Below are 22,882 nucleotides of genomic sequence, written 5' to 3' on the forward strand. Positions count from 1 at the left end.
CTGGTGCTCCTGTTCAGAGAAAACCACACCAGCCCGGGGTAGCTGCAGTGAGCACTTCCTCTTCCTGCTTCGCACTTGTACATGTGCAGTAGAGTGAAAAGCTGAACTTTAACAAAGAAGTCGGCTCTTCACTCTAATGCGCATGCGCCGGCCCAGGGATTTTGCCGGCAGAGGAAATACAGAAGAAGGAAGTGCTTGCTACAGGTACCCCGGGCTGGTGCGGTTTTCTACTAACAGGGGCACCAGCTCGGGGTAAAAGGTAAGCAATTAAAGTCACTTGGGTGCGCCTAACATTTTGGCACCCCCAAGTGACTTAGCCTTTCATTCTCCTTTAAACATGAATAAATCCAATAGGATTACTTTGCCACCAATCTGGATTCATGCAGCTTAGTTACCATAAAGTACAATGTACTGTTTTATTATTAAAGAAGAAAAGGAAATCCTGTTGATAACGCACTTATTAAAGAAAAAAAGGAAATATGGAGTCTATGCGAACTGGCCTTTCCATAATTTGGAACTTCCTGGATAACTGATTTCTGCATAATGGATCCCATACATATAACAGAAAATAAATATTCCTCACAGTTGTCACCTTTTTTCTTTCCAGGGTCGAGACACTGACAGCAGGGGCAAGGCAGATGACGTCAAGGGTGGTGCAGAGGATGTGGGGGGAGTCTGGAGTGGCCAATTTGTCAGCTAATGTCAGCCTGTGCGTGTCAATCTTTAGGATAATTTAGTGGCCACTTAGTCAGCAGACATCAGTCTGTGTATGTCAACCTTTAGGGTAATTTAGTGGCTAGTTTAGTAACTAGCAATACAGTGGTGTGAAAAACTATTTGCCCCCTTCCTGATTTCTTATTCTTTTGCTTGTTTGTCACACAAAATGTTTCTGATCATCAAACACATTAAACTATTAGTCAAAGATAACACAAGTAAACACAAAATGCAGTTTTTAAATGAGGGTTTTTATTATTTAGGGAGAAAAAAAATCCAAACCTACATGGCCCTGTGTGTAAGTAATTGCCCCCTGAACCTAATAACTGGTTGGGCCACCCTTAGCAGCAATAACTGCAATCAAGCGTTTGTGATAACTTGCAACGAGTCTTTTACAGCGCTCTGGAGGAATTTTGGCCCACTCATCTTTGCAGAATTGTTGTAATTCAGCTTTATTTGAGGGTTTTCTAGCATGAACCGCCTTTTTAAGGTCATGCCACAACATCTCAATAGGATTCAGGTCAGGACTTTGACTAGGCCACTCCAAAGTCTTCATTTTGTTTTTCTTCAGCCATTCAGAGGTGGATTTGCTGGTGTGTTTTGGGTCATTGTCCTGCTGCAGCACCCAAGATCGCTTCAGCTTGAGTTGACGAATAGATGGCCAGACATTCTCCTTCAAGATTTTTTGGTAGACAGTAGAATTCATGGTTCCATCTATCACAGCAAGCCTTCCAGGTCCTGAAGCAGCAAAACAACCCCAGACCATCACACTACCACCACCATATTTTACTGTTGGTATGATGTTCTTTTTCTGAAATGCTGTGTTACTTTTACGCCAGATGTAACGGGACACGCACCTTCCAAAAAGTTCAACTTTTGTCTCGTCGGTCCACAAGGTATTTTCCCAAAAGTCTTGGCAATCATTGAGATGTTTTTTAGCAAAATTGAGACGAGCCTTAGTGTTCTTTTTGCTTAAAAGTGGTTTGCGCCTTGGAAATCTGCCATGCAGGGCATTTTTGCCCAGTCTCTTTCTTATGGTGGAGTCGTGAACACTGACCTTAATTGAGGCAAGTGAGGCCTGCAGTTCTTTAGATGTTGTCCTGGGGTCTTTTCTGGCCTCTCGGATGAGTTGTCTCTGCGCTCTTGGGGTAATTTTGGTCGGCCGGCCACTCCTGGGAAGGTTCACCACTGTTCCATGTTTTTGCCATTTGTGGATAATGGCTCTCACTGTGGTTCGCTGGAGTCCCAAAGCTTTAGAAATGGCTTTATAACCTTTACCAGACTGATAGATCTCAATTACTTTTGTTCTCATTTGTTCCTGAATTTCTTTGGATCTTGGCATGATGTCTAGCTTTTGAGGTGCTTTTGGTCTACTTCTCTGTGTCAGGTAGCTCCTATTTAAGTGATTTCTTGATTGAAACAGGTGTGGCAGTAATCAGGCCTGGGGGTGACTACAGAAATTGAACTCAGGTGTGATAAACCACAGTTAAGTTATTTTTTAACAAGGGGGGCAATCACTTTTTTCACACAGGGCCATGTAGATTTGGAGTTTTTTTTTCTCCCTTAACGTAAACCTTCATTTAAAAACTGCATTTTGTGTTCAATTATGTTATCTTTGACTAATAGTTAACGGTTTTTGATGAGCAGAAACATTTAAGTGTGACAAACATGCAAAAGAATAAGAAATCAGGAAGGGGGCAAATATTTGACTATATACAGTGGTGTGAAAAACTATGTGAGCTGGTTGGCCAGGTAACTTTTGCCAGGACTTGAAAGTACCTGGTTATCATGAAATCGCTGCTGAGCCACTGTGGGGGAGTCCTTCAGCTTTTGTGATAAGAATGAGTAAATCACATGTCTGGTTTATCTGAATGTGTGTGAAGACAGGGCAAAGGGCAAAGCCACAGAGGATCCCTTCCCAATACATTGTGGTCCATTACCCATTTTGATAATCTCCGCATTTTGGAGTAATGGGGGGGGAATAGCACTCACTTTTATTAAACATAAGCCTCCACCCATGAATTATATCTGTAACGGCTAATGGGCATTATGTTAGTAGTTGAAGGTTTCAGACTAAAACTTCTTTACGCACAAATCCCATGCAGTTAGGAGCCAAAGTAATAGTTCAGTTCAATTGAACACTCTGCAGCGCTGCATTTTACATTAGTTACATTACTCTGCATTAAGTACTTATTGACGCAATGTATATAATGTAATCTCTAGCTGCTCTCCACTTAATGTCCTGTTTGCCTACTTCCCATATCACACAACTGCTATATGACCTTACTTTCCTGAGGTTTAGTAATCAATGAGAGCAAGGTGCAGAGGTGAAATCACAGTGGCATAAGAGAAACTCTTCATGAATTGTAATCCTTAGGCGTGCCTGTACAGCAGGGATCCCCAACCTTTTATCCCAGTGAGCCACAGTCAAATGTAAAAAGACTTGGAGAGCAACAAAAACATCATAAAAGTTCATGGGGGAGCCAAATAAGGGCTGTGATTGGCTATTAGGGAGCCTCTATGCACACTATCAGCTTACAGGGGGCTTTATTTGGTAGTAATTCTTGTTTTTATTCAACCAAAACTTGCCACCAAGTCAGGAATTCAAAAATAACTACCTGGTTTGGGGGCACTGAGAGCAACATTCAAGGGGTTGGGGAGCAACATGTTGCCCCCGAGCCACTGGTTGGGGATCACTGCTGTACAGCATCCGCCCAAGTGCAGTTACGCGGAACTTAGGTCAGCCTTAAAGGAACAGTAACACCAAAATAAGAAAGTGTTTTAAAGTAATTATAATATAACGTACTGTTGCCCTGCACTGGCAAAACTGGTGTGTTTGCTACAGAAAGACTACTATAGTTTATATAAATAATGCTGTGTAGCCATGGGGGCCATTAAAGCTGGAAAAAAGGCACGGGTCACAATGGCTGCCCCCGTGGCTACACAGCCATAAGTTTTGTTTATATAAACTATAGTAGTGTTTCTGGGGAAAACAGACCAGTTGTACCAGTGCAGGGCAGCAGTACATGATACAGTAATTACTTTTATATACTTTCATATTTTGGTGTTACTTGTCCTTTAAAAACATGAAAGCGGGATAAGGAAAAGGTCACACAGGGCAGATTGTCAGCCTGCAACTAAAAAATTCTACTTGTGCCAGCACACTCGGGCAAATTTAATGCTTCCATGTGCAGGCACAACATTTTATAAGCATACGGGCAGTTTGCCAGCCTTTGCTTATTTAAGCTGTGTGACCTTGCCCTGGTAAGGGAAATCCACCCTTAACATAATGGGGACCCATTTTTGGGACTTGTGCTATCTCTCCTGTGCTCACTGGCGATATTCTGGACTATTACTCCAAACACACAGCCAACCAGGTAAATATCCTGTACAGATATGAGACCTGTTATCCAGAAAGCTCGGGAAATGGGGTTTTCCGGATGAGTTCCCTCTCAAGGCTACTTTGGCAAATCGCGGCGCTGCGTATGCCATCCCAATGGCAATTTACATTCTAGATACTAAAAGATTATTCAAACATTAAATAAACCCAATAGGATTGTTTTGCGTCCAATAAGGATTAGTTATATCTTAGTCGAAATCAAGTACAATGTACTGTTTTATTATAGAGAAAAAGCAAATCAGCTTTCAAAATTTGAATTATTTGCTTATTATGGAGTCCATGGAAGACGTCCTTTCCATAATTTGGAACTTTCTGTATAACGGGTTTTTGGATAACGAATCCCATACCTGTAAGTGTTCAAACCCCTAAAAGAAAGACATGGTAAGCAACCCTATCAGCAAGGGCTTCTCATTTTTCACCAAAAGCGACAGCTCCACATCCTCTCTGGCTTCTCGCGTCCTCATAGGTCTCAGCCAATCACAGACACAAAGGAGAGCGCCTGTCCAGCGTCTCTCCTGCCTGCCTGCTTATACACAGCAGATAATGTCTCAGCCAGCGGCTAGTAAAAGGCCGGGAGTGGGAGTTGGGGTCGTTGTGACCAGCCCGTCCCACCCTGGCTGCGTCCTTCTGGGGAGACGCAAAGGAAATGGATCGCCGGGTACCGGGATGTATCAGCTTCCCGGTGGACATTTAGAATTTGGGTGAGAGCACGAACTAGTAACCCTTCTGCGCTGCGTGAGCCATGAACACGCACTTGTAACAAGCTTACAGCTTCCCGGTCACACTGAGGCATGCAGCACAGTACACCCGGAAGTTGATTTGCGGCGCTAACGTTACCTGCTAAACTAAACAAGTGCGCATGTGCAGATTGTAGCTTGAGTCGTTTCTGCTAATAGAAGATGAACTTGTATAACACTAAATGCTTTCTGTCGTTAACATTTTATGGTGTCCAGTACCAGTATAAGCTTAGGACACATGGGGCATCCTAGGTCAGAGAAGAGGTGCTGATCATTGTGGTTCTGCCTATCCACAGCAGCTTATTTTCAATATAGGTACTTGAAGTCCCACGCCTAGGGAAGCTTAGCAGCATTGACCCTCAGGTGCCTTAAAGGCAACTCATGTGGCACATACAAACTCCTTGCAGATAGTGCCCTGCTTGGGTACAAACTAAGGACCTCAGCACTGCAAAAGCACATATGCTGCCCACTGAGCCACTGTGCTACATGTGATTTTTTTTTTTTTTTTATTCCCGTTTGATTGTCACAGGATACTTTTTATTCATTGTGTTCTAATAACATAGCAAAGCAAAAAAATGTAAAGTCAAATGTTAACAATTAGCCTATTTTTCTGAGAAAAAAAAACTAGGTATTACAACACATCTTTGCAAATTGCATACAAAAGGTTATGGAAAAAAAAAAACAATGTTACAATTAATGTCATTATACATGCATTACTTGTTAGGTCAGTTTAACTGGAAGTATCTATCTATCTATCTATCTATCTATCTATATATTATATATATATATGTATATATTATATTATATTTATTGAAGTTTCAAAGCTAACTACAGTCTTTAACATTTCAGTGAAAGCTGGGAGGCCTGTGCAGAGCGAGAAACACTGGAGGAAGCTGAACTTCACCTTAAGAACACCCGTTTTGCATCAGTGGTAAATTCAGTTAGTCTGAAGGATAATTATCATTACATAACAATTATAATGAAGGGGGAAGTAGATATAAATTACGCATCTGAACCAGTAAACATGGAGCCTGAAAAAAATGAAGGTAAGTATATTCTGTTTTCATCCTGAATATAGCACTCCACAGCTTTCCAGCATAGGCAGCCAAAAGATGGAAATGTATTTAGGGTAAAGACCAGGGCCAGAACAAGGGGTAGGCAGAAGAGGCAGCTGACTAGGGCGCAACAATTGGGGGGCGCCAGGCAGGAGCCTCTCCTGCCTACCCCTAGTCTGCAATCCGTTTCGCGTTGCTTTAGATCGCCGCCGCTGCCCCCCCCCTTTTCCGCGCTCGAACTGCGCATGCGCGCCAAACACACAGGGGTGCGCGATACAGGTGCAGGGGCAAGGTGGCCGACTGGGTTGCCTAGGGCACCCGGTCGGCTCGGCCAGCCCCTGGTAAAGACACACTGAGCTACTAGTAGCAGCTACTTTTTTCATGGCTACTAAACTCCAGAAAATACCCTGCAATAGACAATACTGAGAATTGCCTCTGCTAAAACACACGTAGAGGTAATTATCAGTAATTGATCAGCATTGTCTGTTTTAGTAGCCACACCAAGTATCTGCTACTAGCTGCTCCTTGTGTCTATACTCTAAAAAGAATCCTTCCTACCAGTGCCATGTCTGTCAGCCTTTCCTCTGGACAGCTGGGGAAAGTTTTATCAGTGTTGCTTTACTAATCCATTTATGATATTGCTAAACTAAACATTCCAGCATGGGTTTAGCCCTTGATAATATATTCATGTGTGTTTAGAATATTACCATAGAGTGAGCACAACCAGTTAAAGCAACAACAGAAAAAACAGGATTCCCCTATGATCTTATGGGCGGATTTCTCCTATTCTCTTTACTATAGTAAAACCTATTTAACCAGTTGTAATTAAAGTGAAGAGCATTATTCATTTAAAATCTGATCTTCTTGACTTCTTGGTCCCCTATAAAGAGCTTACAAAACACTGTGCTAAATTTTTATTACATAAAAATTGTGCCTGACATGTTTCATCCCAAGTATAGGCTTGTAAATACTTCTGATCATATTTATATAACTCATCTAATTATAATATCTGCCAATAGTAAACACGCCTGTTATTCCTAAGACTGGAGGTAAATATCACCAGTGATGTTGGCCATAGCAACCAATCAGATTTTTGCTTTTGATTTCTAGCTTGTAGGTGATATTGCTGATTGGTTGCTATGGGCAACATCACCAGTGAGATTTATCTCCACTCTTAGTAAATATGTGACTAAGTCCTATAGGATGAAACAAGTCAAGTATGGCAACCCACACAATAAAGATTTTGTAGTATTTTTTTGCTTCAACAGCTGGTTGTGCTTCCTTTACAGGGTTATTTGGATTCCAGTGCTTCGGTTTCTGAGTTTTAGTACCTAGTCCTCCCTCTCTGTGGGCACCATGTTAACCAGTGTGGAGTCTTATGGCAATAACACACAAGCCACTTTGTTGCCTGCAGGGCTCAAAAAGCCATAATTTATTTCCCCTGTCTATTTGAAAGGCTAAATGAAAATCCTGCTACAAAGCTTTCCCTCAATTTCACAAGGCTTATGGCACTGTGTTTTTTCTTGGGATATTTCCTAGGAAACACTATAGGTAACTATAGGCAATTTTTAAAGAAAACATAATTTATACATTTAGCATTACATTATACATGATGGCTAAGGTATTAAAGGAAAAGTAACACAATTTTTTTGCAGTGATCGATTGATCGAGCCTAGCCTGACTGCTTCCTATACAGAAGGAAGGCTAGGCTCAATCAATCGATCACCACATAGTGGACGCTTCCCCTGATACTTCACCTGCATCGCTGTATCGCCTTTCTTCAAATGACCGGAAGCCAACTTTTAACAGGTATTTTGTACTACGGCATTCAAAATAATAAATGGTTTGCAGGATAGGGCAATTATTGGGGCAGGGTAGAATAGATTTTTTTTTTTTTAATTTTTTTGTTATACTTTTCCTTTAAAGGAGACATATTGGATAAATAGAAAAAAAACCCTCATTTTGTAGGCAATAATGAATAACATATGGTGCTGGTTTCACTTTGGGCTAAAATTGAATACTGTCTGCAAAAATGGCCCCTTTATTGGAGCTCCCTATAGATCCTCTCAGGTCTCTGTCAGTGTTCCAAATGTAGGGTGGGTTTGTCCTAACACTCTCTGCCAGAAGCACAGCAGGAGGGGGGTAGCCAATCACAGCTCTGCAGTCACACAAGCAAAGACAGGCTTCCTATCAGGTCAGCCTAGCTGCTGATTGGTTCCTATCCTACAGTGCAGTGTGCTGAGTGCCGCCGGCCCCCCTGCACATCCAGAGAATGGGCAGCACCAGTAGAGTTTTGGGGGAATTTCTCAATAAATCAGTCCAAAACGCAACTATTTTTAAGCACAATCCTTTTTTGTTTAGAGGAGTATAATTCACGGGTACATTCTTAATTTTTATATGATATGTCTTCTTTAAAGGACATTAAAAATAACCCAGCAAAGATTAAAGAAAATGCAAATTGCTCACCTGTCAAAAAGGCAGGAGGACAAGTTTTCTTTCTACAAAACAAAATGCATCACTATTAGAAAACAAAACATAAAAACAACATGTCACTTCTGTGGGCAGCTATGCGCTGAATAAAAGTTGGTCACCTTACCTTGTGGCCAAAAAGCCCCTCAACAAAGATCTACAATAATTATTTTTATTTTCTAAGAATTGGTACAACTATTTTTTTTTTTTTGTCACACAGGATGGAACTGGGTAAAGTGGGAAGAATTTCCTTCAAATGATCAGCTGTTCTGGGCCTTGTGTTGTCTGAAGCAGCAAGGTTACAATCCATTCTCAGAAGATTTTAATCACCTCCACCCACACAACAAAGAGCAAAAGTCTTCGTTTCAGTGCTAAATTGGAAAATGGAAGCCTGGACAGAACTATAATTGTTGTGGTATTAAGTATTTACTGATGGTTAAGGGCAATCTCATGTGGGCAATATATGCAGTCTAGTGCATTCAAAATCTTCCCTTCTGCTGAAAATATAATCTGGCTGGCTGGCAGCAAGTTTTCATTGTTTTTTTTTGTCTGCCCAAAGAATATCAATAAATTACCAATTCATCAATTTAATCAATACATTTTAATTATCTGTTCATTAGAACATCTTGACTAGAAAGATTGCTTGCCACTTCTGGGTGTAATTTGGCAGTCATCATATGCCAATATTGAGGGATTAAACAATGCTTTTATTTAACAGTGCATCCCCAGTTCCCATCGTACTCTAACCCACCCTTGATTACTAGCAATTTGCATTTCTGCTATACCTGCTAAGAGAGCATGTTACTTCTGTGGCCAATTTTGTGCACAGAATTTCCGAATGATTTCTAGAAAACATTTTACATAAAAAACAGTGTGAGATACAATGTCTGCTAGGAGAAAGGTAAGCAAGTACTAAAAGTACATGACTTTGGCACGTACAAAACAATAACCAGATAAATTAAACAGGTATGTTGATGGAAATTAATACTCCAGTTTTTTTTTGTTTTTTTTGTGTTACTGGTCTTTGAAGAAAGGCATTCCATACAAAGAAAACCCTAACAAAATCGCTCAAAGTAAAATGGCATTAAACACTTAATCTTTGCCTGAGCCAACTAATAGAGGCAGGAACAGGAATCAAAACGCCACACATCATTCCCTTAGATGGAAAGCCACAAGCTGACAGCCAGATGTGATGCTGATGAATTGTAGTGGGCAATAGCTTTACATGATATAACAGGAGGATTTAAATAGGACCTTGCTCCTCCCCAACAAAATGATGTACAGCAATCAAGGCAGCCACCTTTTGCGGAGAAGGCCCTAAGATTGAAACCACAAAAAAACATTTTCCAATAAAAGTATTTACATCATTCATATCTAAGCAAGAAAAAATATAGGACACACATAAATGCCTGATAACTTTATGTTTGCCTAGACCTGCATCCAGGGGCTATTCTAGACATATCGCCGCCTGAGGCGGCTCCTGGATGCCGCCCCCCGCTCCCCAGCGCTTACCTTCTGAGCGCAGGAGCAGGTCCGGGGTGAGATCGCTAGTGCAATTGCGCTCTCTGCACTAGAAGAGCCGAATTTCCGGTTTAAAAACCGGAAATTCGGCTCTTAAAGTTACCAGGAGGGGCTTTTTGCCGCCCCTGGTAACTGGGGCGCTTCTGCCGCCTGAGGCGAGTTTCTCAACTCGCCTCATGGCAGAAGCGCCCCTGCCTGCATCCCGTGCTCAGGCCTTCTCAATACAGTTATCCTTGAAAATCAGAATAGTTACATATAAATACTAAAATGATTTTGAGTACAAAAGTCTTAGTTTAATTGGATGGGGAATGTGGAGAAAAATAACCCACAGAAGGTTTAAACAAGCATGGTTCATGATATTATATATACATATACCCCTATGTACATGTGGCAATATACATATTCTTAGAAAATGTCAATGCCTTTATAAATACATATGCACACAACAATGTATATGCATTATACACAGTGATAAACCTAGCAAAATACTATTTACAACAGACACATTAAGAAAAGTTAACCCATTGAAAATATATACAAGAGTTTTATATTTGTACCAAACCCAATAATCAGCGCTTCTCAATGGAACAACAACATTTTGATAGAAAGTAAAAAGCAAATGAAGCAGAAAGCTAGCACATTCAATATACAGCACTGTGCCAAAACACATGCTGGCCTCCCTTTCAGGCACTTCATGGGTTTCACAAATAATGAACTAGGATAGGATAACACATCTTCCTTTAAACAATAAACACTTATAAAAAAAATTATCAAAAATATATATATATATAAACAAATCACAAAAAATACTGGTACAAAATGTCAGTTCAGTATTCCAAGTACTTGACAAAAAAGTCCATGGCTTTCATGACTATGGCAGTCTTCAGTAATTAAAGCCACTTAGGTAACATGCATACACATCTCAGAGCTAGTGGTTGGATTCCAGTGGCTGTGAACTTTCTGCCCTCATTTAATCAGAGTCACTGCTGCTGCTGGATGAGTCTGTGGACATGACCTCAACGTCTTCTTCATTTTCCTTGTTGGGCCCAAGGGATTCCATTAAAAATTCATTACTGTGATTCGGAGGTAGCATGTTCATGGACATGTCATTTGATTGCCATGGGTACTGAGGAGCCAAGACATCTAAAACAAAAAGTGATTTCCCAAAGAGTTTAGTTATTATTTGAACACATTAACTACTAAGGCCCAATACAACAATGATATGAAGCAAATAGGCCAAATGTTTATTACATGCAAGTTGATTTCTTTGTCCCTAAAGGGCTATGGCACAAAGCATTTTCAATGGTGTTACTTATGGCAGCAATCAGAATGCTGTGAGCTTCCCATTTGTGATTTAGCAACATATGGAAAGACTAAAGATGTTTTTTTTAATGTTATATGGATTCCAGGAACTGGGACAAATAAATCATGTGAATTTTTAAGTTCTTTTATATTACCTGGGAGTCGTCCAGCAGCCAGTGCATCTCCAGGCAAATGTCCATTGACTCCATTAGTAGGCAGGTTACTCATCTGACCCAGAAGGCCACTTCTCATTTCCAAATCAGTGGGATAAGGCCTTCGAGGATCACCTTAAATAAAATTGTGCACAGGAAAATCAAATTACAATGGCTAATTTAAAGTTGTGTTAAATAATGGTAAAAATACACCACACATCACTACTTCAACATCATGCTGTAAAATAATTTGTATTTACACACCGCTGTGCAATTAAAGTTTAAAATTTTGCTGGAGTTAACATCAACTTTAGAAAGATTGAGTTTAACTGACTAAGTCCCATTTAATTTTTGTGAAGAAGAGAACACAAACCATGGTCTTTCCTTAGTTGGCCTCTCCACACGTTCTTTTTATTTCTGACTAATAAAGCACATAAACTGGAGTAGTAAACACTGGCAATATGTAATTACCTGGCACCCAAGTCAAAGGAGCACATACAGCATTGCTTGCACTAATCCGATGGGCATACTTAATTAGTTCTTCAGAAGAAATTGCACCTTAAAAACATTTAAAGAAAAAAATGTTAGAACATTTACACTTCTAACCTTTTATTATTTAACTTACTACAATTTGATGACAAGTTAGAATTTTTTTTTACCAAACTGTCAGAACAACTAATAATTTGTTGTACTCCACTATGATAACACTATAGTTTATTGTTCAAAATAAAATAAACTTGTGTGTAGCAATCACAGGAAGTTTACGAGGGCATAAAACAACCAGGTATAGGATCAGTGCAATGTGTCAATCCACGTTGGAGCCAGCGATTAAAGTCCAGGTGACAACATCTGTATCAACACTTGTGATTAAAGAAAACTGTATGGGGTTTGACATACTTTAAATGAACACTAATCCCCATATGTAATAAAAGTTGCTAAGTGCCCAGTAGCGGTAACCCATAGCAACCAATAAGATGTTTTCTTTTCAACAGGTGACCAGTATGCTTAGTATGCTCTGAATTGCTTGTAGGTAAGCTAAGCTAAAAATGTGTGAAAAATTATACTGAGCAGAGCATGTAGTAACATCAGATCCCAGTAAATCTCAGATAAGCCAAAGGTCAGTATTGATATGTTGCTAATCTGTATCGCAGGTCACAGAGCCAGGAAGTGTATTGATTAACATATTACTAAGCATTTTTGCTGAATGTTTATTATATAGGTTTTAAAGATTAAGGCTTTCCTGACCAACCTTGTAAAACTAAACACCTATGAAATACACACGGATCAATCAAGAGGCAAGAAATTATTCTTATTAACTTATTGAAAGTGGAAATTCACTTTTCTACTTTAACCTAAAAAATATCTGCACAGCTTATGAGCTTTCCAATCAAATTAGTCAGGGTTAAAATAGATTTAAAAATGTAGTTTAGAGTTGTGTGCACAAAATGGGGTCCAACTGCTTGGAGGAAAGTGTAAATCACTGATACCCTGGGCCAGTGCTCCTGTTTGCTAAAAACTGCACTGGCCCAGAGTATTTCTGCAAAAGATCCTCATTGCCATCTTATTCGAAGTCTTCCACACTTTGTTCTGGTATGGGCGGGCGTATGTGTAGTAGAGTGAAAGCCAAACTTAGTAACTAAAAGCCAGCTCTTTCACTCTAGTGCACACACTCGTGCTCTGGTGAAAAGGAGAGAGAAGAGGAAGAAAGATTGTGCTGAAGAACCTCTACAGAAATACCCTGGGCTGGTACAGTTTTCTACTAACAGGAGTTTCCTTCTGGTTTAATTCTCCACTACTCAAGCAAATTTAAAGGAGAAGGAAATGTAAACTCACTGGGGAGTGCCAAAATGTTTAAGTTTCAGTTGGGCAAAAATAGATGTATATTCAGGCCCAGACTGGAAATATTTGGATTCATGCAAATCTCAGAGGGGCTGCTGTAAGATGCCAGTCACTATTTGGTGGGCTGGGGAGGGGGGAAGCAGTTTGGAATCTGTGTACTTGAAATGCCAGTGCCTATTTTGAACCTCAGTGGGGGCCTATGTATGTTATATTGTTTTTTAGAATAATTCCTTGTGCAAAACTATGCCATTAGTTTCATGAAAATCTTCCACACTCACCCTTCCTTGCTTTATCTATTGATTTCAGTTTTTCCTTAGCTTGGTAGACAGCTGTTGCCTTAGGATAAAAGAAATAACACAATTTTAATTAAACACACTTTTTACAGTATTCTAATGAATCTAGGTATTCATATATAACAGAATATGAAAAGCATAACTCAGTACATTGAAAATCTAGTACAGGCATGACTGTAAGCTCTATGAGACAAGGACCTCTTGTCTCTGACACTTAGGGCTCTGGCACACGGGGGAGATTAGTCGCCCGCGATTAACTACCTGTTCGCGGGCGACTAATCTCCCCCGTGTGCCAGAGCCCTTAGCTCTTAGTCTGTACTGCAACTGTCCTATGTATTTGTTATTGTAAATACCCCTATTTGTTCTATTCATTTATTGTTCAGTGAAAAGTAGCACTGTATAAATAAAATTATACGAGGCAAAGAGAGGAGGTTAAAATTCCCACCAAGTGCTGAAGGTTGTAGTTCAACAACATCTGAAAGCCCTGTGTTTGACATCCACTAATATAGATGACCCCAACATTCAAAAAGTGATAACATTAGTAAAAGAAGCTTTATTATCCAAATACATGTATTTTTATTCTAAAGAAAGCTAACTTAGTGTTCCTTAGTCACAGCAATTAGTTTAGATAAGCTCCAAACAAAAACTGGTTTATATTGTCTGCATTCCTGACACTGACTTCTGAAACAATATAGCAGAAGCCAACTGAAGCCTGGACCTAAAAAATAAATGACTCTTGATACATTTTAAGAATCAGACCCAAAGAACAGCAAGAAATAAACAAATACAACATTCACCTGCAATAAATATTTGTAAAACCTTTATTTAATTAATTTATATTTTAATTGCTTAAATTACATTTCCTTTTGTTTTGTAAAAACAGTTTTTGGGTAGAGAATCCCTCTGCTAGCTCCAATTAAACAGTGGTTTTAATGCCATGTTGTTATGATAAGTGGTGGAACACGTGATTACTTTTCAGCTTAGGACCTGAACTAAATTTAGTTTTTAAAATGAGAACGTATATACTTAACTACCCCTTTACTGACACCTTGTGGAAACGTGCAGTTAGATTAGTACTGTATTTTCCCCAGATTGCATGGCATTATTTACCAATTTACCTTAGTAAGGAGATTTTTATCCTTGAAAATGCACTTGTCATTCTGATAATATGACACCATATTCCAGGATGGAAAGAGGCATAAATGAATTATTTAAATAAGAAAAAATAACACAGAATCAAAATTTAAATTGTTGCCGTGGTATCTCAAAGTGAGTAGAGAACTCTCTTGCATTGTGGATTACTGGATTGTCTGCTGTGGAGTTATTAATAAAAGTGTTGTGTCAGTCCCCTAATAGCTGTTGCATTGCTAATACATAGGAAAAAGTACTTTTGGTTCAAGACAACCCATTTCCTGAAGCAAAGTATAGCAACACTGGGGACCAAGATACCTAAAAAAACAATACAATAATTATTACTCAGTTAGGAATAAGATTATTACTCAGTTAGGAATAAGCACGGAGGTAAAAATTTCTACTCAGAATCAACTCATGCTTGTTCCATATAAGCAGACGACAAAAAGCTGCCAGCAGTTGTTTATTTCTAGAGCTTACCAATATGTGTTCGGCTTCCTTCAGCTGTTTCTGTAGTTGCTGGATATCACTGTCCCTCTTCTCCACCTCTTTTTCTAAAACCTGCATTTCTTGGTGAATCTTCCCCTGGCTTAATGCCACTTTCATTAGTTCTTGGAATTCCCCATCCTTCTGAATTAGTAACTCTAAAATCTGACAAAAACAGACAGAATTGGGTACTGTGATAAGTTACCTGAGAGAGATAGGGTAATGCAAGGATGAACAACTAACTACTAAAAAATGCATTTGCCTGTTATGTAATACACATCGTAAACAATGTATTTTACCAAATAAATGGGGGAATGTAATAAACAGTCTCAAGTCTGCATTTTGTCTAGTAACCCAGAGCAACCAGTCAACAGATAGCAGATATTTACTGGTCAGTGGTATGAAAGCATCTGATTGGTTGCAGTTGGTTACTAGGTGTGGGCAAACTTTAGACCTTTTATTGCATTACCTCTTAAGTTGCTAATTTGTAACTTCATATATTTTATTTATAATATAATTATATATTATTATAATTTTCATTTATAACATTGCTTCTGATAATACTTGCTATCTACCAGGTCAGTAAATTTTATTTCCATGCTGTGTATCTACTAAAATCATGAACAGAATCACAGAATGTAACTACTCCGTAAGACTGCCTTGTCATACACAACAGAGCATGTCTCAGTACATACTTTCTGCTGCTGCTCCTCCTCTATCTAGACTTCACACACTGTACCACAGAAGGCACTCTAATCCAGCAGTTTGCAGTGCCTTACCTGAATTTCCTACCAACCCTTCTATTCTTGCACTCGTTCACAGACCAGTACAGCAGAGTTCTGCATTTAGTACTATCCAGGAGGAATGTACCCCCCGACAGCATGCTCAGTTACCTGCCCTCTGAACCTAGCTATATTTCAGCAGAGGATTTGTGTGAGGAATACTATTAACTAATGTATTTTAAAACAGCATTGGTACCCTTGATAGTATTCCTTTAAATAAGGGATGCCCACATAACAGCTATTCCTCCTTCATGGCAAATATCTGCATTGTGGGCACTAAGGAAGGGGGGGGGGAGATTGGGGGGTTTAACACATTATACAGCAGGCTTATTTCAGTGGGGCATGCAGTAAATAGTAAGCCATAATACAAATAAAAGTTACATTTGCTGGGCACTGTTGCCATTTAAAAGGAGAGCAAAAAAGCCATTACCATAGCTCACTGCACAGAGGGCAGACAGAGTCAAATGCAACCTATTGGTGTCTATCAAATACTGCTGGGGTTGTTATATCCAACTAGGATGAGGAGGCACAGTATCTTTCCTCTTGCCACATAGATGGATTATTGCCACATTTTGAATTGAAAAGAAAGAATACCTATAGATTTAGATGAAAGTATAAGCTATTTAGATAGTAAGCTCTTGTGAGCAGGGCTGTCAAATCCTATTTCATTCGATAACTTGTTTGTTAAATTATTATAAGACCCCCCCCCCCATTTGTTATAATGTTTAATAATAGAATTATGTTATCATTGCACTTTATAAATGAATAATTATTATCATGATGATGCTTAATTTTATGGTATATATACAACTAAAAATAGGGAGAGAAGTCGACAGGCTCAAATGATTATTTTTACTGATAAAAAAGGAATTACAACTTTTCAAATATAAATCATATTTATCATATACAGTTAGATCATATTTCATCAATATGTAAACACTGCAAATTGTCCTTTATCTAGTCATATCCCTTTGACTACATCAAGGCTAGCAATATGTCAATTGCATATAAACGATGTAACATATGTAAAATTAATAGTAATGCAATCAACTGTTTTGTAGTTATATTCATTCTATAATCTGTAAATCAAAACTGCATATCTACAGACTCACTTGGTTCTCTTCACCAGGTTGGCTGAGCTTCTGGTTCCTTGAAAGTGCAAGCATTTCAATAAGTTCTCTGGAACAATATCAACAGGTTTCACATCAGTAGATGCTTTAAGTTAATTCTGAAGTATTCTGCTAAAGATAAGTGGGTGTTAACTGAAACCAGATATACACACCTGATTGCATAGACTGAAAGAAAACCATGACCGTCAACCCCTTTCTTACTTTGTTCCACTGTGTAGTGATGGATTCTGGTAATTGACGTCCTCCTGCTTTCCAAAGAATCTGTGCACCACTCACAATGGAAAGTAGGGACTTTCTAGTCCCAGAATGCTTCACTGCACAATGGAACTAAGTAAGGTAGGGGTTGCATTATGATGCGAGACTGGATTTTCTAACCTGGCCGACCGATAGCTGGCCAATTTCAGGCCAGCTATCGGTCGGCCAGCCCACTCGTTTCTGCCCCTACACGGGCAGATAAGCTGCCGAGTCGGTCCAAGGGACCGATATCGGCAGCTTCTATCGGCCCGTGTATGGGGGCCTTAAGTGGGGTTTGGAAATGATTTTATACAAGTCAAGATAGATTATCATGGTTTCCTTTCAATCTGTGGAATCAGGTATGTGTAAAAAAATATATATTTCTGAAAGTTTGGATAGTGTTTATGCACATTTTTTACATAACCCAACTAAATGACTTCATGTCCAAAATAGGGGAAGAAACCAGGGGTAAACCTGCCAGTTTCCAGTCATAAAAAGACCCCAAATATAAGAGGATCTAACAGCCAGACAAAATATTTGACTTCCAAAATTGTGGTTTCCTGTGTCAAATGATAGCTTAAAGAAGAATGAAAGTTAAAAATCACTGGGGGTGCCAAATGTTAAGCAGCACCCAGTGATGATAATCACTTGCCTGATACCATGGGCTGGTGCTCCTGTGTGTGAAAAACTGTTCTGGCCTGAGGTCTGATATCTGTAGGAGCACCACATCATCATCTTCCATTTCTTCGTCCTTCTTGTTGGCCCCTGGCCAGTGCACATGCACAGTACAGTGACAAGCTGTTTTGTTGTTTCACTGAGCTTTTCACTCTGCCATGTATGCGCACCCAAACCAGGGCTCAAGAGAAGTATGAAGCAAAATAAGGTGGCAACAAATAAGCTCCTACAGAAGAACCCCAGGCCTCAGGTAAGCAATTACTACTGCAACAGCTAAGCTGCTCATGCATGCTCTCATCCTATCCCGACTTGACTACTGTAACCTGCTACTAACCACCTCCCTAACTCCCATCTTTCCCCCTATAGTCTATATCAGTGATCCCCAACCAGTGGCTCAGGGGCAACATGTTGCTCACCAACCTCTTGGATGTTGCTCTCAGTGCCCCCAAAGCAGGTAGTTATTTTTTTTAATTGTGTTGCTCTCCAAGTCTTTTTACATTTGACTGTGGCTCACGAGTAAGAAAGGTTGGGTCTGGTCTATATTAAAGGAAAACGAAAGGCAAAATCACTTGGGGGTGCCAAAATGTAAGGCACCCCCAAGTGACTTTAACTGCTTACCTCGTACCCCGGGCTGGTGCCCCTGTTAGAAGAAAACAGCACCAGCCCGGGGTACCTGGAGCGGATCGCTTCCTTCTTCCTGCTTCCGTTGCTGAAATGCCAGCGGTGGGCGCATGCGCAGTAGAGTGAAAAGCCGACTTTAATGTTTAAGTTCAGCTTTTCACTCTACTGCGCATGCGCGCGCAGCGAATCAGGAAGAAGGAAGCGCCGGCAGCTACCCCGGGCTGGTGCTGTTCCCTCCTCACAGGGGCACCAGCCCGGGGTAAAAGGTAGGTGGTCAAAGTCACTTGGGAGTGCCTAACATTTTGGTGACTTTGACTTTCTTTTTCCTTTAAATACTGCTGCCAGAATTCTCCTCCTCTCATCCAGGAGAGTTCAGGCCCTTCCCCTGCTAAAGTCCTTATCGTGGCTTCCTATTAAACAAAGAATATCTTACAAACTCCTTCTCTTAACCCTCAATTCCTCTGCTCCTTACTACATCTCTTCTCTTGTGTCTCCCTACGTTCCTGGCCGACTCCTTCATTGCTCGCAGAGCAACCGCTTTGTTGCACCCCCCACTACTACTGCAGTTTCCTGCCTTAAACCTTTCTGCCTTGCTGCTCCTTACATTTGGAATGCCCTCCCTGATTTCCTCGGGAGAGAATCCTCCCCCAGTCTTTTCAAAGATAAATTTAAAGACTACCTCTTGGAGCACTCACCCAGCACCTGATCTGGGAACTAGCACTTATATTGTCACCCACTGTAACCTACAGCACTTATAGTTAAAAATACCCTCCTATATAGATAGTAAGCTCTACGGGGCAGGGACCTCCATACTTTTGTGTCTTTGGCTCTTAACTTATTGCAACTGTATCTTGTATTTATTTGTATATATTGTTATCCTTTGAATTTCTGTTATTATCTTAATAACCCCGTTTGTATTAATGTAAATAAAGATATACATACATACATTATAATAACATCAGGGTGCCTACAATTTTGGCACCCCCGGTGAATATACTTTTACTTCTCCTTTAAAAGAGTTCAATAGCCAAGTATAAAATGTAGTTGCCCTGAAGAGCCACACTCCCCCTTCCTGTACCACATCAATGAACTCTTCTAATACAGCCCTGTCTGCTTTTCCAAAAACACAGAGTAGCGCAGTGGAGCTAGTGTACACCAAACTGCTGTGTAGCTTACCATACAATGACAGAATTGCAACATGAGTCAATGTATTTTTTATAAAGTGTCATTTTTCCTTGTGGTGCATTACAGTGTATCCCATGTTTCCCACAATGACTGATATAACGCTGAAGCAATAGCAACAGGTCTTACTTTGCCATTTGACTAAAGGAAAGGGGGGTTTGAAGAAGGCAATTCCTCAGCACCTTGAGGAGCAAGGGGCTCTAATAAAACAGTCGGAAACCAGGGGTGGTGCCACCCTAAAAGAAACCTGAAGGAAGATCAGACAAGTATTCATGCGCCAAACCACATCCATATGTATCACTGTGCGCCACTGCTATTCCCCATGGGATGGCCTGTCCCCACCCACCGTTATACATCAACCGGGGCCCTTTACAGATATTATTCTGGCCCACTGTGCAGTAAGAACAGCAGGAAGGACAAACCCCAACTTACAGGGCTTTTAGGTGGCCAGATAATAGGGCAACGCTCTGTAAGCGCACAGCGCTATTATAACAAAGAATCCCGCACAGTGGAATTCCGAACTTCATTGCTCGTAAGGTGCCAAGCATTTGGCTCTGCAGCTGCTGGAAAGCCACGCAAGAAACAATATTGGCTCCAAAGTATTAGGTGCAGTCCCGAGAAATAAAATGCCCGTGTCGCATAACGCCCTCACCTAGACAGCACTTCCAAGTCGTCCAGGAAAGACATCAGCCTTTCCTTCGTGCTCTTCTCCGGAACAGCCATGTCTGCGGATGGAAGAGAGGCGGGGCTAACGAGCAGTTCCGGGAAGGAATCAAGAGAAACAAGTATCTGTCGAAAAGCGCAGACGTTTTTCACAGCGCCATCTAGAGTAATTTAATGGAACTTAGCGATCCTACTCACATAACTAGCAAATGCCAGTTGGGCAGTGATGTAGATGTCGGCTGCGGCAAATTCACTGAACTGGGGCCTATGGGTGGAGGCTGGAGAACCCCCCCCCCTCACCTGGTGATGAGCTTTCAGTCATATTCACATTGGTGCCATTCACAAACCTACTCATGGTCCTCAGCCAAACAAACGGCCATGATCACAGCATTTGGCCAAAGCATGTCTAGACATGGTGGCAGGACATATTGGGACACTCACATTTCTTGTTTTCCAGCATTTCATGGATGGCACAGTGCGGTCCCCTTAACAAACAAAAGTACTATTTAATGCACTGGTAAACAAAACGTGAGCATTTCTTCCATGAGATTCAGGAGAATACAAATTCACACATTTGTCTCTTAGGGGAACTGAGACTGGCAGCTTAAAGGGCAATTTCACCCTTTTCACCAAAATGTCTCTGAACACCTCAGAATTCATTTGTCTGCTTCTGTCCTGTTTCACATCATCAATAAACACTAGTGTCCCAGTGCCACCGACAGACGTGCACGCCCAAGCCATCACACTGCCTCCACCTTGTTTTACATATGATGAGGTATGCTTTGGATAATGAGCTGTTCCACGCCTTCTCCATACTTTTTTATTGCCATCATTCTGGTATAATTTGATCTTGGTTTCATCTGTCCAAAGAATGTTTTTTCAGAACTGTGCTTTTTTAGATGTTCTTTAGCAAAATCCAATCTAGCCTTTCTATTCTTGAGGCTTAGGAGAGGCATGCACCTGCAGTGCACCCTCTGTATTCACTTTCATGCAGTCTTCTCTTTATGGCAGACTTGGATATCGATACACCTACCCCCTGGAGAGTGTTGTTCACCTGGTTGGATGTTGTGAAGGGGTTTCTCTTCACCCTGGAAATGATTCTACGGTCATCCACCACTGTTGTTTTCTGTGGACGTCCAGGTCTTTTTGTCCAGGTCTTTTTTTCACCAATGGTTGCGTTCTTTCTCAGGATGTACCAAACTGTAGATTTTGCCACTCCTAATATTGTAACAATTTCTCGGATGGGTTTTTTCTGTTTTCGCAGCTTAAGGATGGATTCTTTCACTGGCACGGAGAGCTCCTTTGACCACATGTTGTCTGTTCACAGCAAAATCTTCCACATGCAAGCACTACACCTCAAATCAACGCCAGGCCTTTTATCTGCTTAATTGATAATGACATAACAACGGACTTGCCAACACCTGCCCATGAAATAGCCTTTGAGTCAATTGTCCAATTACTTTTGAACCCTTGAAATGAAGGGATTGTGTTAAAAAAAAATGCTTTAGTGGCTTCACATTTTTTTTTCAGTCGTTTTGTTCACCCCACTGAATTAAAGCTGAAAGTCTGCACTTCAACTGCATCTGAGTTGTTTCATTTAAAATCCATTGTGGTAATGTACAGAACCAAAATTATAAAAAAAAGTTGTCTCTGTCCAAATATTTATGGACCTAACTGTAAAACAGGACCCCAAAACCTCCAGAAATGTGTTAAAACTTTAAATAACCTGCCAAATTTAGTCAACTTGGAGTGGTATTTAGGGGGTGTGGTTGCAAAAATGGGCATGGTCAAAAAATATTTTTGTCCCTCTTTTCGTTTTCAAAATGTTGGGAGGTATGCAAAGAAAACGCATGACTGCTTCTCCAGTGTGTGCCCTCTGGTATGACTCTCTGGTGCATCATGTTTGACACATTTTGCTTGTTGGCGTCTTCACGTTGAACATTGGTTTTGTATAGCAAGAGACAATTTCCCTTTAAAATCACAAGGGTAATTTGAGGCATGCTTTGAGGGTAAAATAACAAAGTTCTATATACTACACTATATTATTATGTTGGGTTAAAAAACCCAACATACTGTTCTTCCACTTCAGCTTATTCTTCCACTTTTTGTTCTTCTTATTCTTAGCGCCCCCCCAACGTTACTCCTCCTACAGTTTTAGGGGTACAACACCCATACTCTGCACACATTTTCGCCCTATAGCGGAGCAGGTTGCTTGTGCTTTTCTAATTGATCCCACCCCCCGTCTTTTTGTGGCGCCGCTCTGAACCCCCCAGTTTTCCCATTGACTTTGACAGGGAAGATTTTCAAACTGCTGCCACTCTTACAGCTTTGAACTACACCCCCCCAAACTTGAATAACATAATAATGCCCCCCCCAAATGAAACAGCAACATTTTTTGGATGACCCCAAAATGGGAGGGGCCAACAACAGCCAATCAAATTTCACCCATTGACTTTTATGGGGAAATTGAAACTGCTGCCTCCCCAAACTTGAATC

At 40.5% G+C, this 22,882-nt stretch overlaps 2 protein-coding genes across 3 annotated transcripts; one reads left to right on the forward strand and one right to left on the reverse strand.

The window, feature by feature from the left end:
• The first annotated feature begins 4,492 nt into the window (after window positions 1-4,492).
• nudt15 (nudix hydrolase 15) lies at window positions 4,493-9,360 on the forward strand. Its single transcript, XM_002935114.5, has 3 exons — window positions 4,493-4,815; window positions 5,701-5,897; window positions 8,596-9,360. The coding sequence occupies exons 1-3, from the start codon at window positions 4,493-4,495 to the stop codon at window positions 8,748-8,750; spliced, it is 675 nt and encodes a 224-aa protein (XP_002935160.2). The 3' UTR covers window positions 8,751-9,360.
• Window positions 9,361-10,167: 807 nt separating this feature from the next.
• Window positions 10,168-20,447, reverse strand: med4 (mediator complex subunit 4). Of its 2 annotated transcripts, none has more exon segments than NM_001011218.1 (7): window positions 10,168-11,039; window positions 11,354-11,485; window positions 11,822-11,908; window positions 13,468-13,525; window positions 15,094-15,264; window positions 16,994-17,060; window positions 20,376-20,447. In NM_001011218.1, coding segments are annotated over 7 exon segments (759 nt in total). In that variant the 5' UTR covers window position 20,447; the 3' UTR covers window positions 10,168-10,866.
• Between the last annotated feature and the right edge of the window lie 2,435 nt (window positions 20,448-22,882).

The sequence above is a fragment of the Xenopus tropicalis genome, chromosome 2 (genome assembly GCF_000004195.4).
Source record: "Xenopus tropicalis strain Nigerian chromosome 2, UCB_Xtro_10.0, whole genome shotgun sequence".
Classification (NCBI taxonomy): Eukaryota; Metazoa; Chordata; class Amphibia; order Anura; family Pipidae; genus Xenopus; species Xenopus tropicalis.